Source organism: Bos javanicus, chromosome 1, assembly GCF_032452875.1.
Source record: "Bos javanicus breed banteng chromosome 1, ARS-OSU_banteng_1.0, whole genome shotgun sequence".
In the NCBI taxonomy this organism is placed as follows: Eukaryota; Metazoa; Chordata; class Mammalia; order Artiodactyla; family Bovidae; genus Bos; species Bos javanicus.
In genome coordinates, this window is record NC_083868.1 from 29,733,340 (window position 1) to 29,755,576 (window position 22,237).

At 38.9% G+C, this 22,237-nt stretch overlaps 1 protein-coding gene across 1 annotated transcript in view; it reads right to left on the minus strand.

The window, feature by feature from the left end:
• Positions 1-18,413, minus strand: part of GBE1 (1,4-alpha-glucan branching enzyme 1) — a 315,992-nt gene extending 297,579 nt beyond the window's left edge. The window contains exon 1 of the mRNA XM_061431417.1: positions 18,029-18,413. Coding sequence (XP_061287401.1) covers positions 18,029-18,180 — 152 coding nt within the window. The 5' untranslated portion in view covers positions 18,181-18,413. The remainder of the gene's footprint in view (positions 1-18,028) is intronic.
• Between the last annotated feature and the right edge of the window lie 3,824 nt (positions 18,414-22,237).

The following is a 22,237-nucleotide window of genomic DNA, read 5'->3' on the forward strand; positions in this document are numbered from 1 at the left end:
ATTAGATCAAGACAGTGGAGCTCTCATGAATGGGATTACTGTCCTTATAAGAAGAGATTAAAAAGAGCTTGCTTCCTCTTTCCTTCTCTCACTGCCAGGTGAGGATACAAGGAGAAGACAGACAGCTCCAAACCAGCAAGAGTGACTTGATCTTGGCCTTTCCAGCCTCCAGAACTGTGAGAAATAAATTTCTCCTGTTTAAGCCACCCAATCTATAGTACTCTGTTATAGCAGTCCACATTGACCAAGGCAGCAATTTATCAGCCAAACCTGACTAGTCACTGAATAGAGGTCCAGGCCACTAATTATTCAGCCAATTATTCTCACACACAGACACATGCACACACACAAACACACACAAGAAAATGCTAAGAGACTGGGATTCAGAAAGTTAAAAAAAAATAGAGCACAGAGTCAACAAAAGTCATACAGCAACCCAATATGGCTATTTATGGCTTATTCTCATCGTTACTAGGTCATAACTGAACCTTAATCAAACAGTAAAGTAAAATAAAACCACAATGGCAATAATAAATTGCAATTACCTAACAATATATCTATATGAAAACATCATTTTGATGTCATAAAATATTAAGTGCCTAAAATTTTAATACTATCATTGTATTTTCAGCCTGAACTTTCCATTAGTGCAAAATCGACTGCTAATAATGAATAATAGTAGCTTTACAAGTTTGAGAAATATTTTATTCAATAAAATGTTGGATTTTTTTTAAGCCTAAGAAAAAGTATTCAGACCTGGAATGAATCATGATGTGATCGAGCCTCGGTTGTATTTAAACGTGTAAATTCTGTTCTAAGCTTTTCCACTCCACTTGAGAAAGAGCAACGACAAGATTCCCAAATGCCAACACAGATGGAAGTTGAGAGGAACAGCAATGAAATTTAAAATGCAAACCATAACCCAAAAAAGAAGTATTCTTCCTTTCTCATTTTTAACACTATGCTGACTATCTCCCAAGAGAGGAAAATCCCCATTTTCTCTCATGTTTGTATACAGATATCAGCTCAGTGAATGGGAGAACTTTTATTTCAACTCAGACAAGGCATGATATAAAAGCCATTTTTATATACCCATAAATGCACACATATAATATACATGATGTGTACAAATGTATAATACATATTTATAGCATGGCCAGAGTTCTCATTTTATTTTAACCCTGAATCTCTCTATACATATAATTCCTAGAATGTCTTGAAAGCCTTCATCTTATTATAGATGTTTCAAAATCTATCTCAGTGCAAGCCATTATCAGCTAATGATAAGAGAACAATGGCTTTCCCTTGCATGCCTCTGTTTACCAGACTTTCCCCTTTAAAACCTAAATCCCTCAAGAGAATTTCTTTATTACAGGATTCAGACCCAAAATAGCTTCTTCTCGGCTTAAAATGCTATCGTATCTCAAGCCGAAATCAAGCCTAATTCTTGATCATTTGGGAAGGCAATTCAGGAAATTTGTTTCATTCACTTTTAAGATACTACCTTAAAAAAAGAATGTGCTGCCTATTAAGTGAAACTGAATGTCTTTTATTTATCAGTATAACAGTCTCTTATTCTAGCATGAATACTGTTGGAGAAAATTTTGTGGATGACTTTAAAACTTCAAGTGGAAAGTTAGAATTCTATTTATTAAGAGAAGTCTGGCTTACAACCTAGAAAACTAAAACAGATCTGAAATAAAATTAAAAACCAGGTATGTTGCCTCTTTAGTAATAAAAATGAAATAATAATTATGTGAGCCACAGTAACATTGACAAATAGAAGGCACAGTTATCTCAGCATTTGCTATGCACTAAACACACACCAAAAAAGACATTCCCAGCAAATCTATATAGAATGTTACCAGTGAAGGTGAATGAAGCCAGCAAGGATAGAAATTATTAGTGGCCTGGCTGGAAAAGCATGTTGGGCCTGAGGCAAAAGAAGTTTTTTAAATAGCAGAGTGTTCTGAAATAGAAAGCATGTTAAACAGAATTGCCTGAGGACTGTTAGGAAATGAAAAATTACACTAACTGCATTGGGAACAGCAGCCTGATAAAAGCACAATGCACAATTACAATCTTCTTCACAAGTAGTATTAGACACGAGAAAGGTTAAGCTGTATGTGGGAAAGGTTATGCCCACCACAGGCCACTACATGATAGAAGAATTACTTTCAAACGTTTCTAGGGACCCTCCAACAACTATGGCAATAAATATTTCTATATTTCTAATATTACAGAACAAGCTGGACTAGACCCCCAGTCAATATCTATTTGCAAAGCACCCCTGGCATGCAAACCTCTACTCTAAGCTCCATGGAAAACACTAAAAGGCAATAATGCGTTCCCTCAACATATTCGTCTCTTCTTAAATTCAAAACACACAGCCAGCATCCCAGGGATGCTCAGTGAGTCAGCAAGTTCTGAGCAGCTACACCGTGGAAAACAGAAGTCTGAAGCTAGAAGGAAAACAGTATTCCACAGAAAGAATCTGACCGCTCATGAGGGCAGATACTTTCATAAACAGGAATGTTTTTAGCTACTATTACAAGGATCACTATTAAGTATGCAAAGTGAGTAGGTACAAAATGAGTTAAAAGTATGAAGGCTGAAGAAACTATCATCTAGAGGAAATGAAAGCAAGCTGTGAAGAAAAGTGCATAAAACCCAAAACATGTACGTGTTCATGCACACAAACACCACAATGTTGTCATTACTTTGAAAAGTGATCAAGGAGCAATCCTTCCAACCCTCTTCTCTTCTAAGCAGAGACCAACTCAGGAAGAATGCAAGTCATAATGAGTCACTACACATAAGCAGGATTCTCAGGACAAGGAAATTAGGAACAGCTGTTACTTGGGCTGAGTCAAAGTGAGGCTGCATATCCCCAAAGGTCTAGGACTATTAGAGCACAGAGGAGCCACCTGATCTCAGTTACTTCATCAAGAAATACCAGATTTACCTTGGCTGACCCAGGTTTTTGTTCTGTCTTGTGTGTGTGTGTGTGTGTGTGTGTTGTCTGTCACGGGACAGAAGTAATGCATATAACATGTGAAAATATGATACAAATAAGCAATCACATAAATGAAAAGGGCAAGGTGGACAAGCCATGCCAAATAATCTGGGGGAAATATGGCTAAACACCCTCAGGGTTTAGTATTGGCATATCTCCATGTTAACATTTAAGCCACCATCCATTTATCTTTTTTCAAGTATTAAAAAAAAAAGTTACCAGTCAATAATTTCTGACTCCGAGTCTCAGGCTAAACCAAAATCTCTCCGGGTCTACTTGTTTCTGCTACCATGAACACAGGGCTGATCGCATCTTTCTCCCTTCTTAATCTTCCCCTTCAGTGTCTTTATGGGTCATACCAACTCTTACCATAAAAAGCTCCTCTTTGAAATAAACAACCTAAGGCTGCATTCTATAATATGGCAGCCACTAGCCATATGTGGTTACTGAGCACTTGAAATATGGTTAGTCCCAATTGAGATGTGCTTTAAATGCAAAAAACACATCACATTCCAAAGACTTCATATGAAAAACAAATGTGAAATATTTCACCGGTAATTTGTTAATGCTGACACAGTATATTTTGAATACACTGGGTTAAATAGTATATATTATAAAAAATGATTTTATCTGTTTCTTTTTACCATTTTAATGTGGCTAATAAAAAATTTTAAATTAAATGTATGGTTCATATTATATTTCTATTGGATAGAGCTGATCTAGATGAGATACTTATGGTGGGGTCAGGCAGAGTCATTCAGTGTTCATCTGCATTTGTGCAACCTTCTTGACTGGGTGATACTCATCAAAATGTCCCTCTGACTTATTCAGAAATAGGTGTCCTTAACTTACTTAGGAACTGCCTTATTGCCTCCAAAAATAGTCCACCATCCCTTCCAAAAGGGGCTTATCTGGTACAAAGAAACATACCATTATGTTATCAAATATGATTTATAAACTATTTTAGAGGCTTCAGTTCTTACACAATGTAGCAATTCTTACACAAGCACATTCTGCAACTGAACCATTTTTACAAATAAACTTCCACTTAAAAGCAACAAAAATGGGTAAAGTCAAATTATAATTCATTATGCAGTCATCCTTCAGTATCCACACAGAACTGGTTCCAGGACCAATTCCCCCTACTCTCTACAGATACCTAAATCCACAGATGCTCAAGTCCTTTATATAAAATGGTGTAGCATGTAGTATTTGCATACAACCTATACACATCCTCCTACACACTTTAAGCCATTTCTAGATTACTTATAATACCTGCTGCTGCTAAGTCGCTTCAGTAGTGTCCGACTCTGTGCGACCCCATAGACGGCAGCCCATCAGGCTCCCCCATTCCTGGGATTCCCCAGGCAAGAACACTGGAGTGGGCTGCCATTTCCTTCTCCAATGCATGAAAGTGAAAAGTGAAAGTAAAGTCATTCAGTCGAGTCTGACTCTTAGCAACCCCAAGGACCGCAGCCTACCAGGCTCCTCCATCCATGGGATTTTCCAAGCAAGAGTACTGGAGTGGGGTGCCATTGCCTTCTCCACTTATAATACCTAATACAACGTAAGTATGTAAATAGTTGTAAACACAATGTAAATGCTATGTAAATGGTTGCCAGCACAAAGCAAATTCCAAGTTTTTCTTTTTGGAACTTTCTGGAATTTTTTTATTCCCAAATATTTTGAATCATGGTTGGTTGAATCCTCAGATGTGGAACCTGCAGACTCTGAGGACCAACTGTAGTTTTAATTTAACATCTTAACTATCATATCCTTTGACTCTTTCCAAAAAATGAGTCCCTTAGACTTTGTCCACATTGAAGACTAAGTCCTCTCTTTATAAAGAAATAATTTCAAGTGCTTAAGGTAATTCAAGTGAATTTCTTTGTTCTATGTACTCCCCTTCCTTAACAGAACAGGACATGGTTTTATTTGTCTTACAATGCATTTTATGCGCAAATATCTTCTATAATCATGTTTACTTATAATCTCTTCAATTAGAGCTCCCATCAAGTATGATGATGTGTATGCTCAGTCATGTCCAACTCTGCAACCCCATGGACTGTAGCCCACTAGGCCCCTCTGTCCACGGGGATTCTCCAAGCAAGAACACTGGAGTGGGTTGTCATTTCCTCCTCCAGGGGATCTTCCCTACCCAGGGATCTAAACTGTGTCTTCTGCCACAACCCCTGTACTGCACATAGATAACTTTACATCTGAGCCACCAGAGAAGCCCCTCATCAAGTAGGAAGTGTATCTTTTATTTGTTCCACTATCATATAGAAAAATGTCTGGGACAAAGACGATAGCAAAAATTGGTTTGTTAAATAGAAAATTAAGCCAACAGCCTGTAACTCATATATCCATGTATACCCTGGAACAATATATGTGGAGAATAATTTTCTTTATGTGATCACTATATCTATCTTATCTTAAAGACCCCTATTCAGTGAAACTCATGATAAAAATGTAAGAAAAGTAACTTTGATACTAAAATAAAACCACTTTTACTGAAAATAAGTTAGAAAATCATTGTGACCATTGAAATAAAAATCTGATTAACAATACTAGCATGCATGCGTACATGCTAAAGTCACTTCAGTCTTGTTCAACTTTGTGCGACCCTATGGACTGCAGCCCTCCAGGCTCTTATATCCATGGGATTCTCCAGGCAAGAATACTGGAGTGGGTTGCCATGCCCTCCTCCAGGGGATCCTCCTGACCCAGGGATGGAATGCACGTCTCTTAAGTCTCCCGCATTGGTAGGTGGGTTCTTTACCACTAGAGCCACCTGGGAATCCCAAAACTAGTATATATGGATTGTTATTGTCAAAAACCTAGAATATTTGCTTAAAACTAATTTGGCCCATGACAAAACTCAGTTTTGAACTAAAGAACTAAACACACCTTGCACTGCTCCTCAAAATACCATCTGATTAACAGAAGCATCAGCACCATCTGTTCAGTTTAGTTACTCAGTCGTGTCTGACTCTTTGTGACCCCATGAACTGCAGCACTCCAGGCTTCCCTGTCCATCATCAACTCCTGGAACTTGCTCAAACTCATATCCATCAAGTCAGTGATGCCATTCACCCATCTCATCCTCTGTCATCCCCTTCTCCTTCTGCCTTCAATCTTTCCCAGCAAACAGGGTGTTTTCTAATGAGTCAGTTTTCTGCATCAGGTGGCCAAAGTATTGGAGCTTCAGTATCAGTCTTTCCAATTAATATTCAAGACTGATTTCCTTTAGGACTGACTGACTTGATCTCCTTGCAGTCCAAGGGACTCAAGAGTCTTCTCCAACACCACAGTTCAAAACCATCAATTGGAAGCTTCTTAAAAATGCAGAATCTCAGGCTCAATGCACATAAAATGATGTTTACATATATTGTAATAAAAATTATTATCATGACAATGATGATGTCTATTTATTATTATCAACAGAGTTTTCAGAAATCTCTTTCAGATGTTTAGTGCCTCAGACCCATCATAGCTAGTAATCGTTGTAGAATGTACAAATTCTCAGAAGTTCCACTTTACTTTTTTGTTTAAAGTGGATAAATTTTTAGCTATCTTATTCATAAATTTTGCAAAATAATTTACTAACAAACAAGATGTTATGTTTCATCTCATAACATCTAACCAGTTTGCTTGGAAATTGACATGCTCAGATTTATGATTATTAATAGCACAATGAATCCTGATAAATATCAAAATAAATAGTAAGACTGAAATAAAACCAAAGGCTAATCTCAGTCAGATTAAAAAGCAACTAATCTTGGGAAATATTAATATTAGCATTACCTTTGTTAAAATTTAACAAATTCATTTCTACAAATGAGAGTATAACATAAAATTTTGGAAATTGACCTGTCATTGAAGTCAAGTAAACAGACACATTGAATGAATAAAATATTATTTTTCAAAGTAATATTTTTAATAATACAGAACTGAAAAATATACAGTACTGACAAATGAGTAGGTTCTAAGTAGAAGACATTAAATAAGAAAAACTTTGGAAATTAAAATTAAAATTACAAATCCTATCTGTATAGAGTAATATCTATGTGTATTTGGAATATAAATCAATAGGATAATGCTATAACATGATAAAAAATATGCAAATTAAAAACTGTAAAAATTCTCAAGTAACTACTTGAGGATAAATTATTATTATCTTTCACAAACTATTTTTCTTCTGCTTCCTAAAGTTCGATGGGCTGCCATATGATAATAACCAAAAGTTAAAACAAGATCTTAGAAATAAGAAAACTGACAGGTTAATTAGTTCCCACTGCTTTTAATAATCTAGAATATACATAAAAATTGTCATCATTTATATATTTCAGTTAGACCTAACTAAAAGCTAATTTTTTTGATCAGGTGGCTCCCCAGTATGTCTGTCAGAGTTTAAAGGTGAAAGTGATTCCTTAAAAAGGAATTTTTTTAAAAATCCCTTCAAACCTTAAGCAAAAATTAAACTCAAAATGGATCAAATGTAAAATGTAAAACAATAAAACTTCTAAGAGAAAACATCAGAGGAAATCTTCAGATCCTAGAGCTAGACAAAGAAATCTTACAGGTGACAGCAAAAACACAACCCACACAACAAAACAAAATCAATAAACAGATTTCATCAAAATTTTAAACTTTTATCTGTGCAAGACAATGTTAAGAAGATGAAAAGGCAAAGTTACAGCCTAGGATAAAATATCTGCAAAACAAATACCTGACAGTGGAAGTGTATCTAGAATATGTAAAGAAGTTTCAAATTCAAAGATTAAAAAAAAGAAAGACCAATCCAGTTAGCAAATGGACTAAAGATGGAAAGAGACATTTCACCAAAGAGGATACACAAATGGCAAATAACACTTTAAAAGACTTTCAACATAAATCAGCTATTATAAAAATGCAAATTAAAACTACACTGGCCTATCACTACAAACCTAATGTAAGAGCTAACATTTTTAAAAGTGCATTACCAAATGCTGGGAAGGATGCAATGAACTAGTTCCCTCATACAGTTCTGGTGGGAATACAAAATGATACAGATACCATGATAAATAGTTTGGCAATTTCATACAAACGTAAACCTACGTTTTCTATTGTTGTTGTTCAGTTGCTAGGTTATATCCGACTCTACATGACTCCATGGACTGTAGAAGAACCGTCAGGCTCCTCTATCCATGGAATTCTCCAGGCAAGAATACTGGAGTGGGTTGCCATTTCCTTCTCCATTTACCATAGGACCCAACAATTACACTCCTACATAGTTCTCCCAAAGAAATAACATCCAAATATAATATATATATCTTAGCTTTACTGCAATATTTTTAACAGCCAAAAACTGGAAATAATCCTAATGTCCTTCAACAGGTGAATGGATTAACTGTGGTAAACCCATTCAATCGAATACTATTCAGTGACAAAAAGGAACAAACTACTGATATATGCAATTTGAATGGATCTCAAAGGCACACTCTGAGGGAAAAAAAAGTCAACTTCAAAGATCATATATTCTATGATTTAATTAATATAACATTCGAAAAAATGGAAAATATTAGAGAGATATAAAACAGATTAGTAATTGCCAGAGTTTAGGGATGGAGGGAATGGGAGTAGTTTAACTATAATGAATGTAGAGTTCCTTTGTGGTGATGGAATGGTTCTGTATCTTCATTGTAATGCCAGTTGTATGAATGTATACGTGTAATAAAACTGCACAGAAGTATATGTAAAGACTGTTGAAAACTAAATAAGGTCTGCAGATTGTATCAATGTCAATTTCCTGGTTTTGAAACTGCAATACAGTTAAGCAACATATTACCACTGGGGCAAGCTTGGCTATTAGGACAGGAACCTTCTCTGCACTATTTTTGCAACTTCCTGTGGTCTGTAATTATTTTGACATAATTTTTAAATCCAGTCTAACACAATTCACACTGTATTTTTTACTGTCCTCTAACTCTAAAGTTACCTTAAACCTACCATAACCAACTTCAGTTTTGATAGCATTCTTATTTCTCTGTATTTCCTGCTTATGTGTTGTATTTCTGAGTAGAGGTTTCCTTAATACTACATGGATAGCACATAGTTTTCAATAAGGGCATTTTAGGGAAGTGAAGCAAAAAGGGACTCATTCACTTCACCCACTCCTATCACTAGCAAGCACAATTTACACAACTAAAAGAGCACTGACAACCAAAATGGTCCAGAAGATGAAAGACTCATACATGTAAACAAAAGCACAAATAAGTAAACAAAAATATCAGGGGTTATTAATGCTGAAAAGTAAGAACTAGAGGAGGAAAAAAGCTTGGAAATGACAAACATGAATTTGGTTGTGAATCTCTAGAATCCTGGAAAAATCACCAATCCTCTTGAGAAAAGACTGTAAAACAATGAAAAGGCAATGGTAACTCACACATTAGTTACTCCTGACCTCCAAAGAGCAATATAAAATGATCATGGGTAACAGACTTATAACCTCTTAGGAAAAAAAAAAAAAAACTAATATGACTCCACATATATTAGTGATCTATTCTGATATCAAAGAGGAATCATTATGCTGTCTTCATTGTCTAAGACAAAAAAGGAGAATCCCATTCTTCCACAAATTGCTCATTATTGTCAGAGAAGAAACACTGAACATGCCTATGATGATAAAACCTATATGTATATGTTAAGTCTGTTGAGGTATGTTCTGAAGAACAAAGCATACGCATCTTAAGCTTTTAGAAGAACAGTGTGAAAGCCTATAAACTTGTATGTAGTTAGGTAACAAAAGACAATTCATAGTTTGAAGACTGAGCATTAACTAACTTATCATCTTTAATTTAGTTCTTTTCTTCCTTCTAGCTCCACAAATACAATATTCTTCAAATAACTTAAAAATAAAGCAGATCATTTTTGAGTGAGCCCAAGAGAAATTGGAAAAATTATTAGTAATTGATAAACTCATTTCCTCTCAAAACATCCTCATATTTTTAAGAGTAAAACACCTATGAAATTTAAAAGAGAAGACAGCAGTGCTCCCCAAATCACTGGGCCAGGTCACACAGGTGAAACAAATAAGTTCATCTCGGACTAAAGCAAGCACAAAGGTCTGTACATGTTCCAGGAGAATAATTCGGAAAAATACAGATAGGGTAGAGCAAAGTGAAAGCCAAGCCCCAGAGGCTGGTGATTCTGAGGGATTTGGCTACAGACTTCTCTTCAAAGTGGAAATGCCTGGATTCTGCTCAGAAAGATTTGTACTCAGATATGATATTGGGGAACTATAGCACAATCTCACTGGGACATTTCATCTTTAGCCAGATATGGTCTCCTCACTGGAGCAAAGGAAAGAGCTGAGGGAAGTTGTGATAGATGAGGTCAAAGGCATTTCTCAGGAGAATATGTGTGCAATGGAAAGCCCATTGATTACGCAGGCTCACTTTCAGCTAAGGATGGCCAAGACATGGGACAGCTCTAGTCAATAATTTGCAAACTCAAAGAATGAGATGGAGTTTACAGGTAAACTAACACATGCTTGGCTAAAATGGACATAGTGAGTTGGCTTGTATTCCTGCTAGGAAGATAGATATGGTCTCAAGATATGCCCAGCCATGTTCTAAGAGTAAAAATGAAAACCATTTGCTAAAGATAGTAGAGGCCAAAGATAAATGATGAATCAATGCTCAGGACCAAATCACTTACCTTCACTTTCTTTGTGAGAAATACAAACTTCTATATCCATAAGTCACAGTTTGTGGGATTTTCTGTTCTTTGAGGGCATGTTTGATTTCTGTTACATATACCTAAATATGTAACTGATTTGATCATGTTCAATAATACTTGTATTATGCAGTTATTCATAAGTAAATACTATCTGTGACTAGTTGCTTATCATTTATGAAAATAAAAATAAATTACATTGATCATATTGAGTAGCATATGATTTTAGTAGTAAAAAAAAATATTTCTCACTTGCTAAATATTTAGAAAACTTCAAGTTACATATATAAGAAATATATATGCAGACTTGGTTTCTGATTATCGCATTCTGGATTATCACCTAGAGGATATACCCAGAAACCATCTAATGACAATTTATTCCTCAAGGGATCTACTAAAGCACACATGAATATTTCATTCCTTTGTTTTATGTATCTTATCACAAATTCAAACATACTGAAAATAACTGAAATCATCAGATAAAAAAAGAGAGGATAAAATAGACAAGGTAAGACATGAGATTTAAATTTTTTATTAATAGATCATAAGTTCAGACTCCCATTAGATAATTCTCTCATTTGCAAAATTTTAAGCTGCTATTATATATTTTTCCTACTTATTTTCAAAGTTGTTTCTGCTATTAGTAAACTCGGTATGACCATTCCTCCAAGTGTCCAGAGTTCAGGAGGAAGAAATTCCCTGCAGCTGATTGATGCCCAAGAATATGAACACTGAGCAGTCACATGAACGAAGACAAAAAACAGAAAAGGAAGATCAAGAGAAGAGTGACTTTAGGTTTCCACAGTCGAGCATTTACCTCTCTCAATAAAAGGAGCTTTGTGCTCTTTACATCCCAGCACTCATCTTGCCTTCAGCTTGTAGTAAACTGGCAATTGGTTTATGACTTTGTCTCCATGTTAGGGATCAAAGTTTAAACATATTCTTTTCTTCTCCATTAGATGATGATTAAAACTACCATCTCCTCACCTCATTCATACAATTGCACTGTTGGTAAAGAGAAGGCTTAAGGTAAAGATACTGTTAAGCAGCAAAGAGCTGTAGGGAATTTCTGGTCAGGAATTTCAGGATACAGGATTAAAGCTTATCTTTACATATATTCCTCGTCCTCAAGACACCCCTATGAGGTGAGAGCAATTCATATTTTTCTGAGAGAGAAACTAAGGTTCACAGAGGTTGGTTGACTAATTTGCCCTTGAGTGTGAAGCTATTTAGCATTCATGACAGGTAAAATTCAAACTTCATTTTGCTCTTGCACTTTGCAACATGGACACTCTACCATATGTTCATTTTTTTCCATATTACATGTGAAGAAACTAAATTTAGGATCTAAGTTATTATGATCTTTTAAACAATAGAAATCACTACATTAGGATAGTCACTATAACTTAATGCCAAGTGCACAATAAATTAGTGAATGTAAATTGTATAACATATGTCTAAAGTGAATTTTTGCCTTTTTTTCGATGTACTGGGCTCCTGTTACCCTAAACACAAAACAGAATAGGGCTGATTTTGGATTTTAAGATCAAAAAAATCTGGACTCAAAACAGTAGTGAGCCTCTACTGATAAGTGGACATCAATACAAAAAGAGAATCCACTCTTCAGTGAAATAATAAAGTCACTTTAGAATGAAAGGCACCTGATAGCAGCAGTTCTCTCCAATGAAAACACTCATGTTTTCCTTTAATATCTCTATACGCATAATTCAAGCTGAGCACATGCTTTCAAATACAAGCAGCATGATATACTTATCAATCTAAAACAATAGCACATTTCACAGGGTCTGTGTTATTATCTCGATGATTAACTGGGGTCAGCCTGGTGGGAGCCGAACTGAATCCTCTGAGAAGTTATCACTGAGTCGTTTCTCAAAAGATGGTGCAGCAGTCATTCTCAAGAGATGGTGCAGCAGGCTTTAGTTTAGAACCTACACTACCCTAGTTTAGAACCTACACTAGACCAAATGCTCCATGGAATCATTTTAAGGCACTTTGAAAATGAGAAGAGGTCAGAGCCTCTTGCCCATCACTATAAAGAATTCAGGAGTGACTCAAGAGTTAGTACAGATCTTAGCTGCAAAGAACAGAAGAGCAGGCCAGGTACAACTGGTAATTTTTGGATTCTTTTTTGCCTTCTAGAATATGGACATATTCTAGAGTTATAGACTTTTTTCGAAGTCTACAACTTGGCTAGACACTGAGAAAAGTGCACCATTCAGCTACAATATAAAATTCCTGCACCGTGAGAATCAATTTTTGGTGTGGCTGCTGATATACAAACTCTAATCTACATTCTAATTCTGATTAGACACCAGTGTAAAAGCTATTTTCATTTTAACAAAATAGGGATGTTCACTGTAATTGTGATACTTAACAGAGTTGGGCTCACAAAAACCTCTCTTCCCATTCTTGAGCGTGCAATTTGACCTGAGGCTCTCTTCAAACTGAATATTTCTTCAGTGATTAAACCCATAGTCTCTGTGGATATGGAAATATCTAATTAATAACAAATTTCTTTATTTCTCCAGTTATTTTTAGCTTTTTACTTGAACATACATTCCTTTACCCTAGACACACAACTCCTGGTAACTCCTGGTAACTCCCTTCTTCTCTGTCCATCCATCCTAGCTAACCTTTTTAGCTTAAAGTGAGCTGACCTGAGACTTACTGGTGTAGAAAAGAGAAAAGCAAATGCAGAAGACATTAATCCGTTCATTCAACTACTATACTATTTCCTATAGACCATTTTTACAGTCTGAGAATGTAACAGCAAGCAAAGAATATGGACAATGTACCCACCCATAGGAGCAAATAATGTAGGGGGAGACACAACAGAGCAAAAACACAACTGGATTACAGCGGATGATCATCCTTACAATGCAGGTTTCCAAGGTGGTGGGTAAGAGGTGGGAAAAAGGTTTGAGGCTGAGAAGAGGTCAGGAAAGGCGTGTAATTCATCTCTAGCCTGTGTCGTCAAGCATGTACAGGCACTAACAAGACAGAAGCAAAGCATGCAGCAAGCAGAAGAAAGAAACTCCTAGAGCCACAGCCAGACCCACAGCTAGACCAAAACATGGTCTGGTGTCCAGGACAGAACAAAGTTCCAGAAAACTTCAAATTGATATTCTTTAAACATTTGGTAACAATCTATTCAAGTTATTCTAGTGATATTTTGGTGCCCCTTATAGAATAGTCTGCAGACATCCCAGCTTCCTCTTTACATTGAGCCCCATTCTGATTAGATGATACCCAGTGAGAAGGAGGGTACACAGATGATAAAAAAGTCAACAGGGACCAGATAATAGTCTTCTAGGTCATGAGAAAGAGACCACACTATACTTTAAGAGCCATGGAACTGTTGAGAAGATTTCAAAAGAGACAACAACTGTGAGCTGTTTTTATAAACCAGGTTAGAGATACTAGCAACTTGAGTATGAGCATAGCAGTAGGAATACAGTGCCACATATACTTGAAAGTAGCTAGGAGCTACTGTTGATTAGACTTGGAGACAAAAAGGAAAAGGGGAGAGGACTAATTAATACCACACATGGAGATAAGGTATAAAAGGATGATCAGGCTTGGGATGAAAAACCCTAAGTTCAGTTTATACACTTTGAGTATTATACTTACAGTACATCAAAATGCAGACACTGACAGTAAGACCAGAAGACTAAGACCAGGGGAGATTTAGGGTGAAAACAGATGTGGGCAGCCTCTGTACACAGATGGAATTCTTGGGATGGATGAGAATGCCTAGGGAAAGTATGCATATAAAATAGAAATACATAAAGGAACCAAACGAAGAGCCCTGAGAATCTATTAATCTGAAAGAGGCTAAGGAGAAACCACTAGAGATGATGGAAGAAAAGCAAAAGCTACAGTATCATGGCGTCAAGGATCTAATAAGTGGTCCAAAATGTCCAATACTAGAGATAAAGAAATATGCGCTAAATTACCAAGAAGTCATTTTTTATGAACTTGTTGAAAGAGTTTTAGTAAAGAAAGATTAATTCCAGCTACAGCGAGTCATGAGAACAACTCATCACTGGGCCAGATCTCAGGTTCTTCATGTGTAAAACAGGAAAAACAAAAAAGCACCCACTCTTCCTACCTTGTAGTTCTGTTACAAGGATTCAATACTATAATATATATAAAAGTTACTATATAAACTTTAAACAGAGGGTATATACAAGTATTACTGCAACTAGGTTGTTCATCCTGCTGTTCACAAATAGGTCTTCTGTTCCACCCACACGGTTGAGAAGTCACATTTGACTTACACTGGCCAATATATGAATCAGCTGAAGTAGCTGATTGCTAGGCAAAACCTGTAAGAAAACAGTGCATAGTTGAACATTTTCTCTGTTCCTTGCCACTGACACTTTAGAAACATGTTTCAAAATGAAGGCTTCATCAGCCTAGATCCTTGAATGACTGCCATGAGAAGAGCCCGACTCCTGCTGGCATGTAACACAGGGACAAGCAATTAGTGCTTGTTTTCAAGCACTAAGATGTTTGAATTATGATACAGCAACTAATTGCCATATAAATAACAGGGAAAAAAAAAAAGCAGAAGGCCAAAAAGAAAGTCCTATCTTAGGAGGTAATCAATGAGACATCATACGGCCTATCACACAAAATAATGTCTAATTTTTATTTTATGGCAAAAAGTAATTCACTAATCATCACACTTGATTCAAAATTCTTATAGTTACAGAAAAGGTAAGAAAGAACAAATGTACATTGAGAAATTTCTAATGAAGACACAGTCGTTGGAGAAGAATAAGACAGTCCATCAGTGAGAAACTGCCTCCACCGTCATTGTTATACTGGTGTTATTTGCACTCTAAATTTTCTCCACTGCTTAGTAAGCAAACTTTGCACCTATGTTTGGTTGTATATTTGTGTTAGGCCAAAGATACACTGCCTGAGTGGATGATTAGAAATGAACAGAAAATAGGAATAGTAACCAGAACCAAACTCTATGAAGGAGAAATTCTTTTATTCTTCAAATGCTAAAACTTAAAGTTACTCCTGCCAAACACTAAATTACTATTTGATATGCCTAAATGGAACATGTGTGCTGGAAAATGGCAATTACTCAGAACCAAGGCCAGAAGTAGTATTCAGGTCAGAGTGAGGCACAAGAACCCATTGGACAAGCTTTTTCATCAAGAACACTGGAATGCCCCCACGACTTTATTCTGGCCTTTGTCCCTCTCATTAGTTCTGACAAACCATGAAAGCACATCAAAACTGCTTCAATCTCAATGGAGTTGAAGTGAAAGAACATTAAAGAAACACTTACCAAGGGATGTTTATCTACCTGTGACTTTTTTTTTAAACAGAGAGGAAAAGAAACATAGACAAAACATTTCCATACCTCTTCTTTAGAAATGTCTTATGTGTCATTTTACAAAGCATCCAAGAAAATTAGTGTCATTATTAATAAGAACATCAAAAAAAATCTGACCATCATCTTTTGCTCTAAAATTTTTTGACTATTTCTAAATCATATCTAATCTTAAACAATGATAATTACATACTCAATTTTTCTGAAAGCACTACTGCAAAAACTGAAGGCAATTCACAAGGTTGTTCCCCAAATGGCTTATATAAAGGCCCAACATCTGATTAACTGAGCAACAACTCAAGGTGACTCCTTTGAGGAGATCTCACGGCATTAGGTGGCGCTAGTGTTAAAGAGCCCGCCTGCCAGTGAAGGAGACATATGACACATGGGTTCCATCACTGGGTCAGGAATATCCCCTGGAGGAAGGCATGGCAACCCACCCCAGTATTGTTACCTGGAGAGTTCCATGGACAGAGAAGTGTAGCAGGCTACAGTCCATAGGGTCGCACAGAGTCAGACACTATTTAAGAGATTTAGCAGGCACCCGTGCATTAGGCTATACAAGCTCTGGAATAAAGTGTTGAATTCAACTGTGTCCCTTACTTTTTGTTTCTAAGAAAGTGAAACTGCTCTGTCCTGTCTGACTCTTTGTGATCTCACGGACTGTAGACTGCCAGGCTCCTTCATCAGTGGGCTTTTCCAGGCAAGAATACTGGAGTTGGTTGCCATTTACTGCTCCAGGCGATCTTCCCAACCCAGGGATGGATCCTGGGTCTCCCACATTGCAGGCAGACTCCTTACCGTCTCAGCCTAAGGAACCCTTAATAAAGAGGTGCTGAATAAGTAACAATGCCAGGTCATCAACCTAAGACTTTCTTTTCCAAACACCAATCAATTGTGTTTCATTATCCCCAATGCTGCTTCTTGCTAGCAACTACTATTAAGTATTCTACTTGAAACTATGACTAGGTATACTCTGCTGCCAAGGTAGTTTTGAAGTGCCTCTGCTAAAAGGGCAGAAACCATTAAATCACAATGTGCTTATCTCACAAATATAACTACTATAACAACTATTTTAGTCTTAAAAATTATACCTTTTAAGTTGAGCTGACTACTGGAATTATTATCTTACCAACTTTAAAATAAGAGGAGATAAGCTAAAAGTATATTAAATCGGCATCTAGAAGTTTGGCTTTACTTGACGTTCTCCATCTTCAGGATGACAATGCCAAACACGGATTAAGACGGTTAAAAGGGGGGGGGGGGGGAGGAGGGAGGGGAGCAAGATGACCAAGATACATTTAATCATCTCTGAGAGGAGAAATATTAACAACGGGGCGGGGTGGGGGGAGTGGGGAAGCTGCCTGAAAGAATCCTATTGGATGTAAAGTCACAATATTGGCTATTAAATAAACGAGTAAGTTTTTAAAGCGCAGTTACACAGGCCGGGTGTTGTGCACACGCTAATTCACAGGACCACCCTGGTGCATGGAAGAATCATTAAACCTGCAGTGCCACGGCCTCCCTCTGCATCAGCACCTGAGGAAACGCGCAGGCTGGCAGCCAAAGCACACACCCAGTAGCACAAAATCGCCGATTCAAAGGGAGGAGACAGGGATGAGTAAAGTTTATTCAGCACTTCTGCTTCTAGGCGGGCGGTAAGAGTTGTCAACCCACAACTCCGGAAGCTGCTGAACCCAATTACTGAACTCAACCCTTAGTCCACGCTCAGAAGCTGCAACCCACCAAGGTGTGGGGCGGGGCCGGCGGGGGTGGAGCCGACGAGGGGCGGGGCCCGCATGCCCAGGAGCAAAGGGGCGACGGGAGCCCAGAAGACCTGCTTCCTGGTTCAGAGGCGTGGCGGGTGGGGGGGGTTCATGGGGGGGATGGGGGGAGAGCTCCAAGGTCGGGGGCGGTACCTGCGCTGGAAGTCCGGAGCGTAGGGCTTCAGGTACGGGTCTGTCTCTAGAAGGCGGGCTAGTTCGGGCACGTCCGCCAGAGCGGCGGCTAGCGCCTCCTCAGAGCATTCGGCCCCAGCCGCCTCAGCCGGGAGACCTGCCGGAGCCGCCATCTTCCGCCGGAGCCCGAGTAGCCGAGGCCCGAGAGGGTCGAGTGGAGCCGGAGCGGCCGCGGGAGCTTTAGCCCGGAAGAAAGCGGCGAGAGCGGAGCCAGAGGACGCCTGGGCGAGCCGAGGCGAACTGTGGAGGCCCAGGGCTCTTTATAGCCGCATGGGACGGCCCCCTGTCCCCCTTCTCCCCCCGCCGGCGGGGAGGAGCGGGGCCGGAGTGATCCCCAGACGCACGTCCCGCGAAGGGAGGAGGCGCCCAGACAGGCCCCTCCGCCTACTCACGCGGCTCCCACCTGGAGGCCGTGGAGACCTGCCCTTTCCTCCCTCAGCGGCTCCGCCGGGGGTCCTGGCAGATCTTGACCCACCCTGACCTTATTCTTAGCTCCGCAGCAACTTAGCTCCCTCCCCCCCCCCGCTCCCCCACCCCTCAGCTTTTCTTTTTTAAACAACTCTCACTGGCAGCATACCTTCCAGATGGATGTATGGGTTTTTGGAAGGAACTTTTCCTCTTGAGAGTTTTTTATTGTTAGCTGAGTGTTTCAGACAGTTCAAGAATTCACTGTGAGGGGAACAGTGAAGTATCTGTTCTTTCCCAGAACAGTCAAGGGATAGAACAATACCGTTGAAAAAAAATCTTCGTATCGCCTCTTCAGCAGTACTCTCCTCGGTTTTCTCTGTCTCGAGTTTAACCAAAAGGCAACATCCTGAAATCATCCCTGCTAAGTCACTTCAGTCGTGTCCGACTCTGTGTGACCCCATAGACGGCAGCCACCAGGCTCCCCGTCCCTGGGATTCTCCAGGCAAGAACACTGGAGTGGGTTGCCATTTCCTTCTCCAGTGCATGAAAGTGAAAAGGGAAAGTGAAGTCGCTCAGTGGTGTCCGACTCTTAGCGACCCCCTGGACTGCAGCATACCAGGCTCCTCCATCCATGGGATTTTCCAGGCAAAGTGCTGGAGTAGGGTGCCATTGCCTTCTCCGGAAATCATCCCAGGGATACTCTAATGTTCTGGTGTTATTCTCAGGGTTACCAGCGATTGAGGATTGAGATTATGAAAGAACTTTTACCATGCCCAATACCTCAAGAAAGAAAGAAAGACCCTTTGTCTTTTTAATTACTGTAAACAAGCTTCAATAATTCAACTATTCTTAAGGATACAAACAGTACAGGGAAGAGCATTAAATTGGGATTCAACTGGGCCACTTATTAAGGAAGTGATAAAGCAAGCAATCTCTTCCTCTTTGCTTAAGAATGGGGGCTAGTAGGTGATCTCCCCAACTTGGAACATACTTATGTTCTTTCATTCCCGTTAACTGGCTTTTAACTCCAAGATCTTTTTTTAAGACTACAGATTGTTCCCTAAAACAAGTGGACCCACCAACCCAGGAGTCTCCAAGCTAGTCTGTATCTAGAAACTTGGAGAGGCTTGGTGAGTATCTGTCCCAGTTAACACCGCGATGTGTGGCGAATCCAAGAGGCTATGGAGAAGGACATGTTGATCGACCATGGACCTTCGATTTTAAAGCCTTCAAAACATTTTTTGTGAAAGGATTAATGATGACTTGATGAAAGATTATCTAATAACAGCCTCAAAGATAAATAGTGGAGGACGTGGAAAACCTTCAGAAAGACAACATTCAAACATTTATAAATTATAAAATAACACTTGAAACTCAGAAATGCAATACCCAGTAGATCCACAGACCTGTATTTCCAGTCCTAAACTTTTCTCAGAAATCCAGGTTCGTATTGCTACCTGCCTATTGAAATCGCTATTTATCTGCTTTAGAGTCCTAAACGAAGCATCTCCATAAGATACTAAGTCAGTCTTCTCATCCTTTTTTGCTATCACTCATTCATGCAGCCTGTTTCTCTTCCTTTTCTCACCTCCAATCCATTCTGTAGTGTTTCCCAGGCTTTAATGTGCCTATTGTTAGGTAGTTAGAATAGGGAAAAGGAGTTCAGAATGGTGGTGGCTAAAAGACAAGGAAAGGAAAAGCAGGAGAAAATAGAACAAAGGAAGGTCCAAGGACCTGAGTGAGGCCCTCAGGTAGAACAACCAGCACTCCTAGCCAGCCCAGTTTACATAGGGCAGGCCCTGGGGTCAGGGTGACATATAAAAAGAGGAGGCAAAATTGGACCGATTGGACCAGGAGGCCTCTCTTCTCTTCCTGTCTTTTGGGGCGGCATGCCCTCACACCTTGAGGCTGTATTTTCCTTTGCTTTCTAAATAAAACTGAGCTGTAACATGTAACTGTAACAGTGGTCCAAGCTTCAAATTTTTGTTGTGACGAGACAGAACCCAGAAAATTACAAACTCCCCCTACACTATGAATCACCTAGGGATCCTGTTAAAAGTTCAGACTCTTGTTTCTGAGTGGTGCCTCAAATTTTGAAATTTTAGCAAGTTCCAGAGGTGATGCTGCCTCTGCAGGTTGGAAGCCCAGTTTGAATAGTAAGGCTCCATGCAAGGAATAAATCTTACAACCTAAATGACATGCTTGGTTTGTGAAAGTGACAGTCACTTAGTCATGTCCAACTCTGTGACCCCGTGGACTTAACAATCCAAGGAATTCTCCAGAACAGAATACTGGAGTGGGTAGTCTTACCCTTCTCCAGGGGAATCTTCTCAACCCAGGGGTCGAACCCAGGTCTCCCACATTGCAGCCGGATTCTTTACCAGCTAAGCCACAAGGGAAGCCCATACTTAGTTTACCTGAAGTTAAGTATAAACTCCTTGCTCTTCCTAATAAGACTTCATAATCTGATCCCTGACTACCTTTCTATCATTTACCATTCTCCAGCTTTACTAGTCTGAGATCACACTGACTTTCTTGAAACCCACCTAGCACTCTGTCTCTGAGATTTTGCCCTTTCCTATGTTAGGAATTTGCTTCCCATAGCTGTTTCCTTCTCAGGATTCACTGAGGTCTCACTATAAATGTCAGCTCATCTCTGAAAAGCCTCTAATTCCACTATCTAAATATTTCAATATTTTCTCTCCTATAAACAGTTAAAATTTAGGTGTTTCTTTTTTATTTATTGCTCTCCCCTTTTACAATGTAAACTCCAAGAGAGTAGGGGTATTTTCTACCTTGTTTACTACTGAACAAATATTTATTGAAATCCCATATGCCAGCCAGTTTCCTAGATACTAGTGATTAGTGATGGATGATACAACTCCCCACTGCCCATAAAGCTCATAGAATAGGTAAATCTATAGAGATAGCAAGCAGAGTATTGGTTTCAGAGGGCTGAAGGAAATAGAAAGTGACTACTAATGGGTAGGGTCTTCCCTGGTGGCCCAGTGGTAAAAAAAAATCCACCTGATTTGCAGGAGACACAGGTTCAATCCCTGGGTTTGGAAGAGCCCCTGGAGGAGGAAATGGTAACCTGCCCATTTCTCGCCAGGAAAATCCCATGGACAGAGGAGCCTGGCAGACCACAGTCTGTCCATGGTGTTGCAAAGAACCGGATGTGAGTGAGCATGTGCCTGCATATGCATGCACATGCACACATACACACACACACTAATGCATAGAGGGTTTCTTTTACGTGTAATAGAAATTTTCTAGAATTGATCATGGTCATGGTTGCATAGCCCTGTGGCTAGACTCAAAACTATTGGAATTGTACACTTTAAGTAGGTTCATGGTATGTGGCCCACTCCAGTACTTTTGCCTAGAAAATCCCATGGACAGAGTAGCCTGGTAAGCTGCAGTCCATGGGGTCACCAGAGTCGGACACGACTGAGCGACTTCACTTTCACTTTTCACTTTCATGCATTGGAGAAGGAAATGGCAACCCATTCCAGTGTTCTTGCCTGGAGAATTCCAGGGACGGGAAGCCTGGTTGGCTGCCATCTATGGGGTCGCACAGAGTCGGACACGACTGAAGCGACGCAGCAGCAGCATGGTATGTGGATTATAGCTCAGTAAAGTTGTTTTTAAAATACCATAATAAAATTTTTAAAGTAGAAATAATATGAAATACATTCTTTAACATATATCCCCTATTGAAAATCACTAGGAGAAAAAGAAAACCAGATCTATAATCAAACT